At 40.1% G+C, this 12,905-nt stretch overlaps 1 protein-coding gene across 1 annotated transcript in view; it reads right to left on the minus strand.

The window, feature by feature from the left end:
* Positions 1-11,015, minus strand: part of AXDND1 (axonemal dynein light chain domain containing 1) — a gene marked incomplete at both ends in the record, with an annotated part of 61,118 nt that extends 50,103 nt beyond the window's left edge. Inside the window, 7 exons of the mRNA XM_084250060.1 lie at positions 382-484; positions 1,690-1,746; positions 3,059-3,144; positions 4,311-4,431; positions 7,754-7,857; positions 8,831-9,003; positions 10,925-11,015. Of these exons, the coding sequence (XP_084106186.1) occupies positions 382-484; positions 1,690-1,746; positions 3,059-3,144; positions 4,311-4,431; positions 7,754-7,857; positions 8,831-9,003; positions 10,925-11,015 (735 nt within the window). The remainder of the gene's footprint in view (positions 1-381; positions 485-1,689; positions 1,747-3,058; positions 3,145-4,310; positions 4,432-7,753; positions 7,858-8,830; positions 9,004-10,924) is intronic.
* Between the last annotated feature and the right edge of the window lie 1,890 nt (positions 11,016-12,905).

The raw sequence follows: 12,905 nt of genomic DNA on the forward strand, positions 1-12,905 counted from the left end.
TCTCCCTTGCCAGCTGGGGATCGAACTCATGCTGCAGAGGCTGAGGATTGCTTCACAATGCTGTGCTTAACCCCTTGTGCCACCAGGGAGGCCCAAAAGGTACCTTATTTTTAATGAAATATAGTAATAATAGTACTCACAGACTATATAGAATTTATCACATAGCAAGCACTGCTCTAAGCCCCTTACATTCATTATACCATTCGTTTAATCTCAACAACCCTATGTGGTAAATGTTATTACCTCTAACTTACATGTGAGGAAATTAAAAGACAGGTACATTAAATGACTTAGTAAAGTCACCAGCTATTAAATGGCAGGGCATTTTACCACCAGAGTGCATACTCTTAACCATTAGATTATACAGCTCTTGGCAGTTACCTTGGTTGGCCCCGTATATTCCTGAATCTCCACACCAGCCCTCTCTAGCATAGCATCCATCACATCATTCAGCTGGACCACTTCTACTCTTTTATTAGGTTTCCTAAAAGATTAAGGTAACAGACTTACGTTAATTAGTATTAAAATAATCATGCTCAAATGGCAAAAAGAGTATACAGAAATAAATCATATATCCTATGGAATATTAATGGTATTTTAAAGCAGCAGACCTGTATGGATTGACCTCTGGGATATCAGCAAGACAATTTTAAAAATAGCTAAAAAAAAAAAAAATAAAAAAGCAAAGAGCATGATCCTATTTTTCAAAAAAAGAAAACAATGTATCCCCCACCAAAAAAAAAAAATTTCTTGTGTAAGTATTGTAAGAACATAGAAAAAAACACAGAGAGATAAATACCAAACTGTTAGCACGGGTTACTTTACAATATGAGAGAAAAAAAGGGACAGAGAAGAAAGGAGGAGGAGGAGAAGAAAAAAGGCTATAGCAAGATGGAAAAATAGTTATGCTTAAATACCAAATATGAAAGTATTTTATATATGATCCAGCAAATCCAACTTCTGAGTATATTTGAAAGAAATGAAATTTGGATCTCCAAGAGATAGTAGCACTTTCACATTCATTGCATTGCAACACCATTCACAAAATGTGGATACAACCTAAACATTCATTGACAATGAGTGGATAAAGAGAAGATGGTATATACATATTATGGAATATTATTCAGCCTTTAAAAAGAAGGAAAGTCCACAATGAATGAACCTGGAGGACATTAAGTAATAAGCCACTTAGCCAATTTAGACAAATACTACCCGATTCTGCTTACATGAGGTATTTAAAATAGTTGAATGTGTAGAGATGAAATGGTAGTTTTCAGGGGCTGGGAGACATAGGGAAAATGGCTAACAGGCTTAAAGTTTCAGTTAAGCAAAGTGAATAGTTCTATAGATCTGCTGTACAACGATATGCCTATAGTTAGCAATAATGTATTGCACACTTCAAACTTATATTAAGAAGGTCTCATAGTAAGTGTTCTTACCATAATAAATTTAAAAGGAAAACAGAAATTTAAAACTATAAAACAGTCTATTATTTGAATATTGTTATAAATACATAAAAATTGAACATGCAATCAGACAAAGGAAAACACTAATTAGAAAACAGAATTGTGAGTTATTATTGTTCCTTCTGTAATTAAAATACTTTTTGTATAATAAAGTACCAAGAAAAAGGAATACGTATGTATATATTATTTCTGAGAAACACTTTCAAAAACAAACTTTACTTACATGGATGGGAAGAGCAATAATCTGTTTTCACTATCAGTGAGGAGAGTAGTATATTTGCTAGAATAAATAAAAAAAGAAAGTGTTATTGTAAGAAAATTACCTGGCTTGTCTGTCATATATCACAACATGATAAACTTAAGAGTGCATGGAAGGGGCACCCCTGGTGGCGCAAGGGGTTAAGTTGCCAGCACTATGAAGCTGTCCGCAGCCACTGTAGTATGAGTTTGATCCCCCGCCAGGGAGGTAACCCACATGGCACAGCAGACCTCTCCTGTCTTGCCTGCTGCTCCCCTAAGCAGTATTTTTCATTCAGTCTGCCTGTTCTGCTCCTCACTCTGTCTGGTGAATCCTCTCACCCCCTGCACCTTTGACCTATACCTTAGTTCTTGTATACATAAATAAATAAATATTTAAAAAGAAAAACTGTATGGAACTGAGAAGCTGGAAGCAATCATATAGGTAATCATTTTGTATATAGTATCATCCAAAATAGCCTGAGACATAGACAGACACAGATGTAATGATATTTGTCGTATTTCGGACATTTTTTAGGAGCTTTAATTACATTCCTAAATATGTTACAATATAAACATTTCCATGATTCATTTTACCTTTTCAAAAGTGGAAGGATGTTATAAGAACACCAAAATCAACAAGGTGGATAAATAGGTTATTAAATAAATAAATAAGCAGAGATGAAACTAGAACCAGACTCCTAGCCCTATCTGTCCTGTGAAAGTGCTTGGTTATACTTCCATAAGTATTACAATGAAAACCACATCATAATCCTTTAAATTCATTATTATTCATATGCCTTTTTCCCTCCCCTAGTTAATAGTGCTGAGACTTTAATCCCTGCACCACCAGGGAGGCCCTAAAGTTGTAGTCTTTTAAACCATGAAACATTCAAGTGCTGTTTCAGAAAATAAAAGCAAAATCCCATTTTCAATCCCATGAATAGGAATCAAGGAACTGGAGATGACTAGTCTGCTGTCTGGAGCTAAGCCCTAGAAAATGCATTAAAAGATTCCAGCTTAGAGAGCTAATTCCTTTGTCTCCAGAGTCACTGCTCAAAACCATTCCTAAAGTATAGTCAAACATTCAAAACAAAGATCCATATTCTTTTACATATAAAATTAAACATTAGGAAAAGACAGCACATTTTAATCACTAAACATCCCTCTAGTAACACCTTTTGCATTAGGTTTTGATACCTTTCTCATATTTTATGAGGATGATAGGCCAAATGTTTCCTCTGTCTGTAGCTATTGCCTACCAACATGACATAACTGTTTTTAGGTTCCCCTTTATCTGGGAAGGAGGAAACAGTGCAACTTGCAAGATATTCAGCAGATACCATAGTACTCACTCATCATAACACTCCAATCCCGAGACGCCTGTATTTGACACAATATGAAATTCTTCAGGAATCAAAGTATCTGTCAGTCTCTTTGACTTAAAAGGAGAGAATAACAAGAATAAAAACTTTAGTAGATGGAAAAAAAAAAAAAACTGAGTAGCACAATTCCTAACTCCTATCCTTAAGGGATACGAAGTTATGAAGTTAGGAGATTTTTGATTAGAGAACTATGTTAGTAATGGTCATGACAAGAAAAAACTTTCAGCAGAGCCTACATTAAAAAAAGTAATGAATTAGAGAACAGCCATGGTTTTAATATTATTTAAATATGGGGCCTCCCTGGTGGTGCAAGGAGTTAAGCACAGCACTATGAAGCAATCCACAGCCTCTGCAGTACGTGCGATCCCCAGCCAGGGAACTACCCACATGACGCAGCAGACCTCTTCTGTCTCACCCACTGCTCCACTCAGCAGTGTATTTCAGTACATCTGCCTGTTTTGCTCCTCACTCTGTCTCTGATGAATCCTCTCACCCCCCACACCTCTGGCCTGTACTCCAGTTCTTGTATGCATGAATAAATAAATCTTTAAAAAATGTATTATTTAAATATGTCCTACATATTCAGAAATCCATTAATGCTTTCAAATTCAAAAGGAATTTAACATTTACCTTAGCAACATACCAAAAATAAGAATTCCACATATTTAAATTGTGGTTTTCTAACAGATAATAATAATAATAATAATAATAAATCTAGTCTCCTACTGTATTTTCTAGATTAAAATGTGTAAGTGTGGTTTGAAAAATATTTTTTTTCCAAAGATTTATTTATTTATACAAGAACAAGGGTACAGGCTAGATGTGCGGGAGGGTGAGAGGACTCACCAGAGACCAGTGGGGAACAGAACAGGCAGACTGACGAAATATACTGCTGAGGGGAGCAGCAGGTGAGACAGGAGAGGTCTGTTGCGCCATGTGGGATTCTCGTCGGCTGGGATCGAACCCGTGCTGCAGAGGCTGTGGGCTGCTTCACAATGCGGCGCTCAACTGCCTGTGCCACCAGGGAGGTCCTTGAAAAACATTTTATAATAAAATATCTTTGATCTTTTCCCACTAAATATCCTTTTATAGGTATAATTAGAAATGGTTATAAAATCTGATAAGCAAACAGGTGGTTTTAGTAAGATATTGCTTTATATTTTGAGGAATGATTTTTTTTTAAGTAGAGAAAGGCTGAGGAATTTACTTGTCCACTACTTACCTTATGAGGCACAATGACACCATCATCTAACTGTAATGAATGGTTGGAACGTGGAGGGCAGACTGCACCCTCTCTAGTCTCTCCTTTAACATATCTCACATCATACAGAAAAGAAATATCCCTATAAGAAAAATTTATTTACAAAATAAGTTTTTTGTCTGGCTATTGGAGAAGAGTGAGTAAGGTTCACATATATCCTTCTGTTGGATAAAAAAAGTGCACAAAGCTTGTCACTTCATCTCATACTTTACTAAGAAGCTGAAGTGATAGGGCCTCCCCGGTGGCGCAGCAGTTGAGCGCTGGGTTGCGAAGCTGCCCGCGGCCTCTGCAGTGCCGGTTCGATCCCCGGCTGCTCCCCGGCCACCGGAGGAGGGTCCCACATGGCGCGCAGACCTCTCCTGCCGCCCGCTGCTCCCCTCAGCAGTGTACTTCGGTCCTTCTGCCTGCTCTGCTCCCCGCTCTGGCTCTAGTGAATTCTCTCACCCTCCCACGCTTCTGACTGTACCCAGTGCTTGTATAAAAAAATAAATAAATAAATACATCTTTAAAAAAAAAAAAAAAAAAGCTGAAGTGATAGACCCAACTCCCCCCGACATTCTTCCCCTTCTCCACCTCAAATTTCTCATTCACATCGCAGATATTTTCTTTTCTTTTCCTTAAATCTCAGGTTGAGATGCATTCTCTTCCCCAGGGTTCTTTCTCCACTCATGTTGTTGATTTCAACTTTGTCCTCATCCTTATTCCATCAATCTTAACTTCTGTGTGCCTCTCCCCACTTCTAATGGAACATTCTCCTTGGTCTGTAACTCAAGTTTTTCCCCTTCTAAAAATCCTCCCTTGAAAATTCATTGCTGTCATGGTATCATGATTATCTATCTATCTATCTATCTCTCTATCTACCTACCTACCTAACTACTTACCACTCTCTGTTAAACATCAGACTTCTTGAAATTTCCCTGCAACCTGATTTCTGTATCCAGCATGCCCATTTATCTTCTGAAATCATTCTTCAGCAAGCTGACAATGTTTTCCCCTGCTAACTTATCAGTTATTTTCCACTATTTCCCCGATTATACCTAGGAGTGGGATGACTGAATCACATGGTAACCTATTCTTAATTTTTTGAGGAACTGCCAAGCTGTTTTCCAAAGACATTGTATAATTTTACATTCCCACCAGCAATGTATATCAATTCCAATTTCCCTGCATCCTCACAGATACTTGTAATTGTCTATTTTATCATGGCCATCCTAGTGTGAATAGGATCTCATTGCAAGTTGATTTGCATTTCCTTATGGTTAATGATGTCGACCATCTTTTCCTGTGTTGACTGGCCATTTTAATCATCTTTGCACAAATGTTCAAAGACTAAATACCTACTCAAGGGGAAATACTCTCTAAAACTCTGTGGCAGCCTTGGAAGCAGTCACCTCTATAAGAGGTTAATTCCATCCAGTTCTAGAAATTATTCCCAAAAGCACACTCATATACATGTTCCTTTAGCCCTTCCAACAATTTTGAAAGTACTCAATTTCCTGCATTCAACTTTTTCCTGCTTAAAATAGCTATAGTGTTTTATTTTCTGCGCTGAACTCTGACAGATAAAGGTGTCAAAAATAACTCAGAGGCTATCTGCCTGGTTGTTTTGTATTTTACTGTTATGCTCTGCATAGTTAAGATTGCTACACAAGTTACCTCCTGTTATGAATACTATATTAATTGTGCACACATTTGTTGATTTTTTACTGGCCATAATAAATTACCACAAATTTAGCAGCTTATCCAAGACAAATTTATAATCTAGGTCAATGTCCAACACAGTAAGATCAGAGTATTTTGGCCTTCCAACCTTCATCTTCAAAATCAAGAATGGCAGTTTAAATCCCTCTCTCTCCAGTCCCCTCTCCCCCCAAAATATGAATCTGTCCTCCTTCTGTCTTATCTCTCTGACCCATTAAACTGCCTTTCTTTTCTACTTTTAAAGAAAATTAGCCAATTAGGTTGGGCCCACCCTGATAGGCCAGGATAATCTCTCCATCTCAAAATCCTTAAACTTAACCACATCCTCAAAATCCCTTTTGCTGCAGGTTGCAAGGATTACAATGAGGACAATGCGGTAGAGGAGGGGGGGGGGTTGAGAGGCATAATAAAGGTCTTCACATATAAAAAATTCCAAGTCAGAAATCATTTGACATTTGATGTCAGTTTACGGCTGCATTCTGATAGTCATGAGTCCCTTAATGATAGGGATATATTTTAAGAAATATCTTGATAGGGAATTTCACCATTGTGCCAGCACTGGAGAGTGTATGTGTCATATACATAATGCTGTTAGTGATAAGAAGTTTTTTCACAGTTGATGGCAAACTACACAAATCTAAACATCACACCTACTACACATGTAGGTCATACAGTGTAGCCTATTGAGACCACCATCATATGTAGTCCATTGTTGACCTATAAATGCTGCTAGTGTATAGCTAATGAATTATTCAAGTGCTTCAAACATCACCTAATTTACTCATTATTACTATTAATAATTATAACCATGATCTGAAAGTATAAAATAATGTACGGGTACTTTGACACTATAGTCCCAGAACACAAAAGCCCTAGACCAGGTTTCTGCCACTTTTCTTAGCACAGAGAAATAGCTGAGTAATAACACCTTCTACTTAAATAGCACTGTATAGTTTTGCAAGAGCCCTTGCATCTATTATCTTACTTGTGCTTGACATATTATCTTACTTGTGCTTGACAATATCCCTAGGAGGTACATAAAATGGAGCAAGGTACATAAAATGGAGTAAGTGAGAAAACAGGACTTAGAAATGCTAAATAACCTCCTATATATTGTAAAAATGTAAACATTTCTTTCAGATGAAGTGACATTTCAGTAAGGGGCAGGTAGAAAAAAATTGATAAATGGACAATATGGAGAAAATGAACAGGTCACAATTTCAAGGGGGAAATATGATATTTAGGATATTTTTAGGGATTATATGAAGATAACAAATAGCATTTGTTGATTGGTCCGAAAGAATGTAAAGGTTAAGAGTTTACTTTGAGGAAAACCAAGGATGAAGTATTTGTTTTTCAAGGTTTTCTGCATCAAGAAGCTATACTGCCTACCTATTTCTCAGATGTACAAATAAAAAGGCACTAAAGGCATTCTGCCTGTCTGATCTTGTCCCTTTTTCTAGGGTACAACAAGGAATGGGAGCATAAGTAGTATAAAAAGCATGCAAAAAAGCAAATCTAAACAAACCAAAGTAGGTAGAGCCAGCACCTATTGCCAACTTATTGAAAACCATACAGAAAAAGATAGTCCCAGCTTTAAAATCTACAATTCTGATTTTTTTTCAATCATGACCTTCCCTAGGAAATCTAATTGAGAAAATGACTTCTTCATTTGCATCTACCTCACTATCTTCCTTTTTTACCTTCCAGCTCCCGTTAGGGAAACGGGGTGGTCAATCAAATATTTGAATTTATTCCTTCGCACAGGGTGTTGCCAGACTGAGTCAACAGAGCGTGGAAGAGTACCCTGGGGGGAAAAAAAACAACAACAATAATCACACAGCAGAGGGCGCTTTAGGTATATTAAGTCTATTAATCCTTTGGAATATTTATATTAAGGGCAACTGGATATTCTATGGAAAAAGAGAACAGAATTCTTGTTTAATACTATGGAGTGTATTAAAATTTAAAAAATTCAATAGTGGAAGAGAAATATCAAGATGAAAAGGATTAATGATCATTTAGTTAAGTCACATAAAAACAGTTAATGAAAATATTCAAGATTTGCCTTTGGAAACATTACTGCAAAAGATTTTAGGGGCCTCCCCAGTGGCGCAAGGGGTTAAGGCACAACCTATGAAGCAACCCACAGCCACTGCAGCAAGAGTTTGTTCCCCAATCAGGGAGCTACCCACATGACACAGCAAACCTCTCTTGACTTGCCCACTGCTCCCCTCAGCAGTGTATTTCAGTCAGTTTGCCTGTTCTGTTCCCCATTCTGTCTCTGGTGAATCCTCTCACCCCCCACACCTCAGGCCTGTACCCCAGTTCTTGTATGCATAAATAAATAAATCTTTAAAAAAAAAGATTTTTGTTTTCAAACTGCAAAACTGACTTTTTAAAAAAAGATTTATTTTTATTTATTTATGCATACCAGTACTGGAGTGTAAGCCAAAGGTGCAGTGGGTTGAGAGATAGAGTGGGGAGCAGAATAGGCAGATCCGCTGAGATATGTTGCTGAGGGGAACAGCAGGCAAGACAGGAGAGGTCTGTTGTGCCATGTGGGTTAGCTCCCTGGCTGGGGATGGAACTCATGCCACAGTGGCTGGCAATAGCTTAATAGCACTGAGATTTTAACCCCTGCACCACCAGGCCATCAAACTACAAAATTAACTTTTAAATAATTTTTAAGACAATCTGGAATACATATCTTTAATACTTAATGAACTGAATACCACAATAAGTGTTTTTAAGTACTTTATATATATGTATATACATACCTTTGGGGCTTTTATTTTTTTAGGAGGCAGTAAGTTTTCTGGACAAGGGCCAGCATTAGCTGCAGCGGTCAGAGAAAGAAGTACTTCCTGGGGGATGAACTCATTCTGAAGGGAAGTAGGAAGGGGTTTTGAATGATCCATCATATTTTTTTTCTCCCTTAGTTCAGGAAGTCCTAAGAATGTAATCGGGGAGAAAAGTTTCCTTTAGTTTTTGAAGAGTTAGTTGGGGATTCCCAGGTTGTCTCACCAATCCCACCCATATGTTTCTAATAGAGAGAAATATTGCTTCTAGTTGACATGAAGAGCAAATAATATTTAAAAGACTTGTATATCATCTAGTAGTCAAGAAAAAGAAACCCATATTGCTCTACTCACACTTATATCAGACAATGTTTCAATAACCCAGCGCTGGTATAAACTTCCATTATTCCAAAATTAAACTAGGATAGCCATAAAATAATGGGAATGTCTATTTTCCTTTTGATGTGAAGTGGCAAAGGCAATCTCTCCTCAAAACTGTCAAATTATTTAGTAATTTTTCCATATACATTCAAAAGTAAGAATAATTATATTAAATTGGAGCACTTATAGAGTGTAAGGATTCTAAGTAGGATTTACAAGAATTGAGATTGGTGAAAAGGAAGAGTGGAATAATCTGAGCAAACTGGTAGAGTAAGAAAGGTACAGAGAGTTATACTCAGCTTGATTAGGGCAAAGGACTTGTAAAGGAATAGGGTTTTTCCTAATTTAGGAAAAGATCTGTAAGTCAATCAGAGTTGGGTTGTCACTCCTTTTAAAGAACTTGCACTAATCTATGCCCTTCACATAGTTTATGTTCATTTCTGTAAGGAGGCATCATTCTTTGATCGCCGTCAAAACCTCTCAAGTTCACATTACCAAATCTCTTTTAAAAGTTTAGGATACAGGGCCTCCCCGGTGGCGCAGTGGTTGAGCGCTGGGTTGCGAAGCTGCCTGCAGCCTGTGCAACCCGGGTTCGATCCCCGGCCACCAGGTAAGGGTCCCACATGGCGTGCAGACCTCTCCTGCCGCCCGCTGCTCCCCTCAGCAGTGTACTTCGGTCCTTCTGCCTGTTCTGCTCCCCGCTCTGGCTCTGGTGAATTCTCTCACCCTCCCATGCTTCTGACTGTACGCAGTGCTTGTATAAATAAATAAATAAATATTAAAAAAAAAAAAGTTTAGGATACAATCAGAATAGCAGAGGAAACAGAAAAATATGAAAAAGTTTGAGTGGGGATTTAGCACAATATCCCCAAACAAGATGAAAGTGAACTGGTGGAAGGTTTTGCAGTGGGAGTAGCTGATTATTCTAGGCCAGATCTGCATTTAACTGGACATGAATAAAAGTCTTCAATAAGGAATTACTTTATTTAAAATTACTAATTACTAAAATCTAGACCAAATTGGTATATGTACTAAATTTCATATCTTCCTCTTATCACCACTATTAAGTTCCTTATAGTAATAGACTAGATACCAAAAAAAAGTACTGTTTCATATAACTGCTGGTATTTAAAACAGGGTGAATTTGAGATAATATAAAACTCATCTGCAATTGGGGGTAAAATTACAATCCTTAGGTGGAAAAGTGAAACATGGCTGATTCCAAAATACCATAAAAGGAATGGCTTTTTTTTTTTTTAAAGATTGATTGATTTATTTATACAAGCACTGGGTACAGTCAGAAGTGCGGGAGGGTGAGAGAATTCACCAGAGCCAGAGCAGGGAACAGAAGAGGCAGACTGACAAAATACACTGCTGAGGGGAGCAGTGGGCGCGGCAGGAGGGGTCTGTGCACGATGTGTGAAACCCTCGCGGTTGGCCGGGGATCAAGCCAGCGCTGCAGAGTCTGCGGGCAGCTTCGCAGCCCAGCGCTCAACCGCTGCACCACCAGGGTAGGCCCAAAAGGAACGGCTTTTGACTGAAGGAACGGCTTTACGAAAACAAGTATAGTGGGGGAAACGAAGCTAATTAAGGTATCCCAAAATCTTCGATTAAGGAAAACAGTGGATGACCTGCCGTGTGATTTCTGTCTAGAGTCAACATTATGTCTGGGACATCCCTGAAGAACTTTACCTGTCTCTTCCTTGGATACAGATTTTAATCTTTTGCCCATAGGTGTTGACGCGGAGTTTTGCAAGGTGGACGGCGTTTTCGGGGGAGACATAATAAACAATGCCTCCTATCCCTGGATCACTTTAGTAATTCGAAATATCCCTGTGGAAAGCTAACCTAGCAACAAATCAGCGGCGCACAGGTTTTGGCCGAGCAGCTACACAGTCCTGAAGGCAAAAAAAGAAAAAGAAAGAAACCCGTTAAGTGCTTATGTTAAAGTCAAAGTTCACAGTTTATCTAGTATGAGTTTTCCTTCACTGAGGAGACCTCTGGGTTCTCTCAGGCCACCTGATGCGACGTCGTAGGCCCGGCCTTGGCCAAGGCCAGGACGCTCTCAGCACCCCACCCCCACCCCCGCCCCACCCCGGGAGCCGGTTCCCCACGGGGGGCGCCCCTCGCTCTAGGCCGGTGGGCTCGGGTCCCGGCCTCCCGCAGCAGCGATCTCGGACTGCGTAGCTCCACCGACCAGGGGTCAGGCAGAGTTCGTGGAGTTTCTGCACAAGTGACTGAAGACGGACACTAGATACTCATACTGGTAATTTGTGTTTCCCGCCAGACATCTTGTTGCCTCGCCTTTCCCCAGAACGCCTGCGTGTTGTCATAGAAACCCAGGACCCCGCGCCTCAGCGACCCTCAATGGGGGCTGTCTTCAGCGGTGCCGATGGAGGAGAAAGACACCATCCCAACAACCTATCGGGATCCAAGGTGTGTTTGTTTTTGTTTTGTTTTGTTTTTAAAGATTTATTTTTATGCATACAAGAGCTGAGGTACAGGCCTGAAGTGTGTGTGGGGGGGAAGGGGCGGGGTGTGAGAGGATTCACCAGACAGAGTGGGGAGCAGAACAGTCAGACTGACTGAAATACACTGCTGAGGGGAGCAGCGAACGAGACGGGTGAGGTCTGCTGTGCCATGTGGGTTGCTCCCTGGCCGGGGATCGAACTCATGCTGCGGAGGCTGGGGATAGCTTCATAGGTTGCGTCTTAACCCTTTGAGCCACCAGGGAGGCCCTATTTTATTTTTTAAAGATGTATTTATTTATGCATACAAGAACTGGGGTACAGGCTAGAGGTGCGGTGGGCGGGGTGGGGGTGTGTGTGAGAAGACCCACCAGAGACAGAGTGGGGAACAGAACAGGCAGACTGACTGAAATCCACTGCTGAGGGGAGCAGCGGGCAAGACAGGAGTGGTCTGTTGCGCCACGTGGCTTGCTCCCTGGCCGGGGATTGAACTCGTGCTGCAGAGGCTGTGGACAGCTTCATAGTTGTGTCTTAACCCCTTGAGCCACCAGGGAGGTCCTCCGAGGTGTTTTAAATCACAGCATGGGTTCAGTGGCAATAAATTGAGAACTAAAATATTTCATCCGTCCGTTCTCACCGAGGTAGGTGTCTTCACCTCGGGGCTGCTGCCCGCAGGCTGGAGCCAGTGCGCAGGCACCCGAAAGGCGGGGCTGGTAGCCCAGGTACCTCTGCCACCCTTGCACTTTTTCCCCTTTGGAAGAAGGGCTCCAGCTGTTTGAGCGATAGCATCCCTTAAAATTGTTTCCATCTCTCTATCCCACTTTTTTCTTGTTTCGCCTATTTCCCTAAAAGCCAAAGTAAGGAGGAAATTGGATAATCAGAAATTCTGGGTTCCCATCAATTAAGATATTATTGGGTTGCTGTCCCTCCCTGTCCTTGGCATCTTGATAGCGTGTTCCTTGGTCTGCTAAGTGCCGCCCTCTGGAGCGCGTGGAGGCATCCCTATATGGACGTTTTTTTATTGCAGACAGAGGAAGAAGTAGTGCTTTAGGCGGAGCCAACCCAAGGGAAATCGTTGGGTCTTTCTTAAAAACTTGTTCTCAGGAGAGAATATGATAAATTCATTCGTACTAAATAGCTGAGGCCCTTGACCCCTTACCGCCAGCAGGAAACATTTTGTATTAATATGGAACCATAAAGCCGGC

Source organism: Talpa europaea (assembly GCF_964194135.1).
Source record: "Talpa europaea genome assembly, chromosome: 12".
Taxonomy (NCBI): Eukaryota; Metazoa; Chordata; class Mammalia; order Eulipotyphla; family Talpidae; genus Talpa; species Talpa europaea.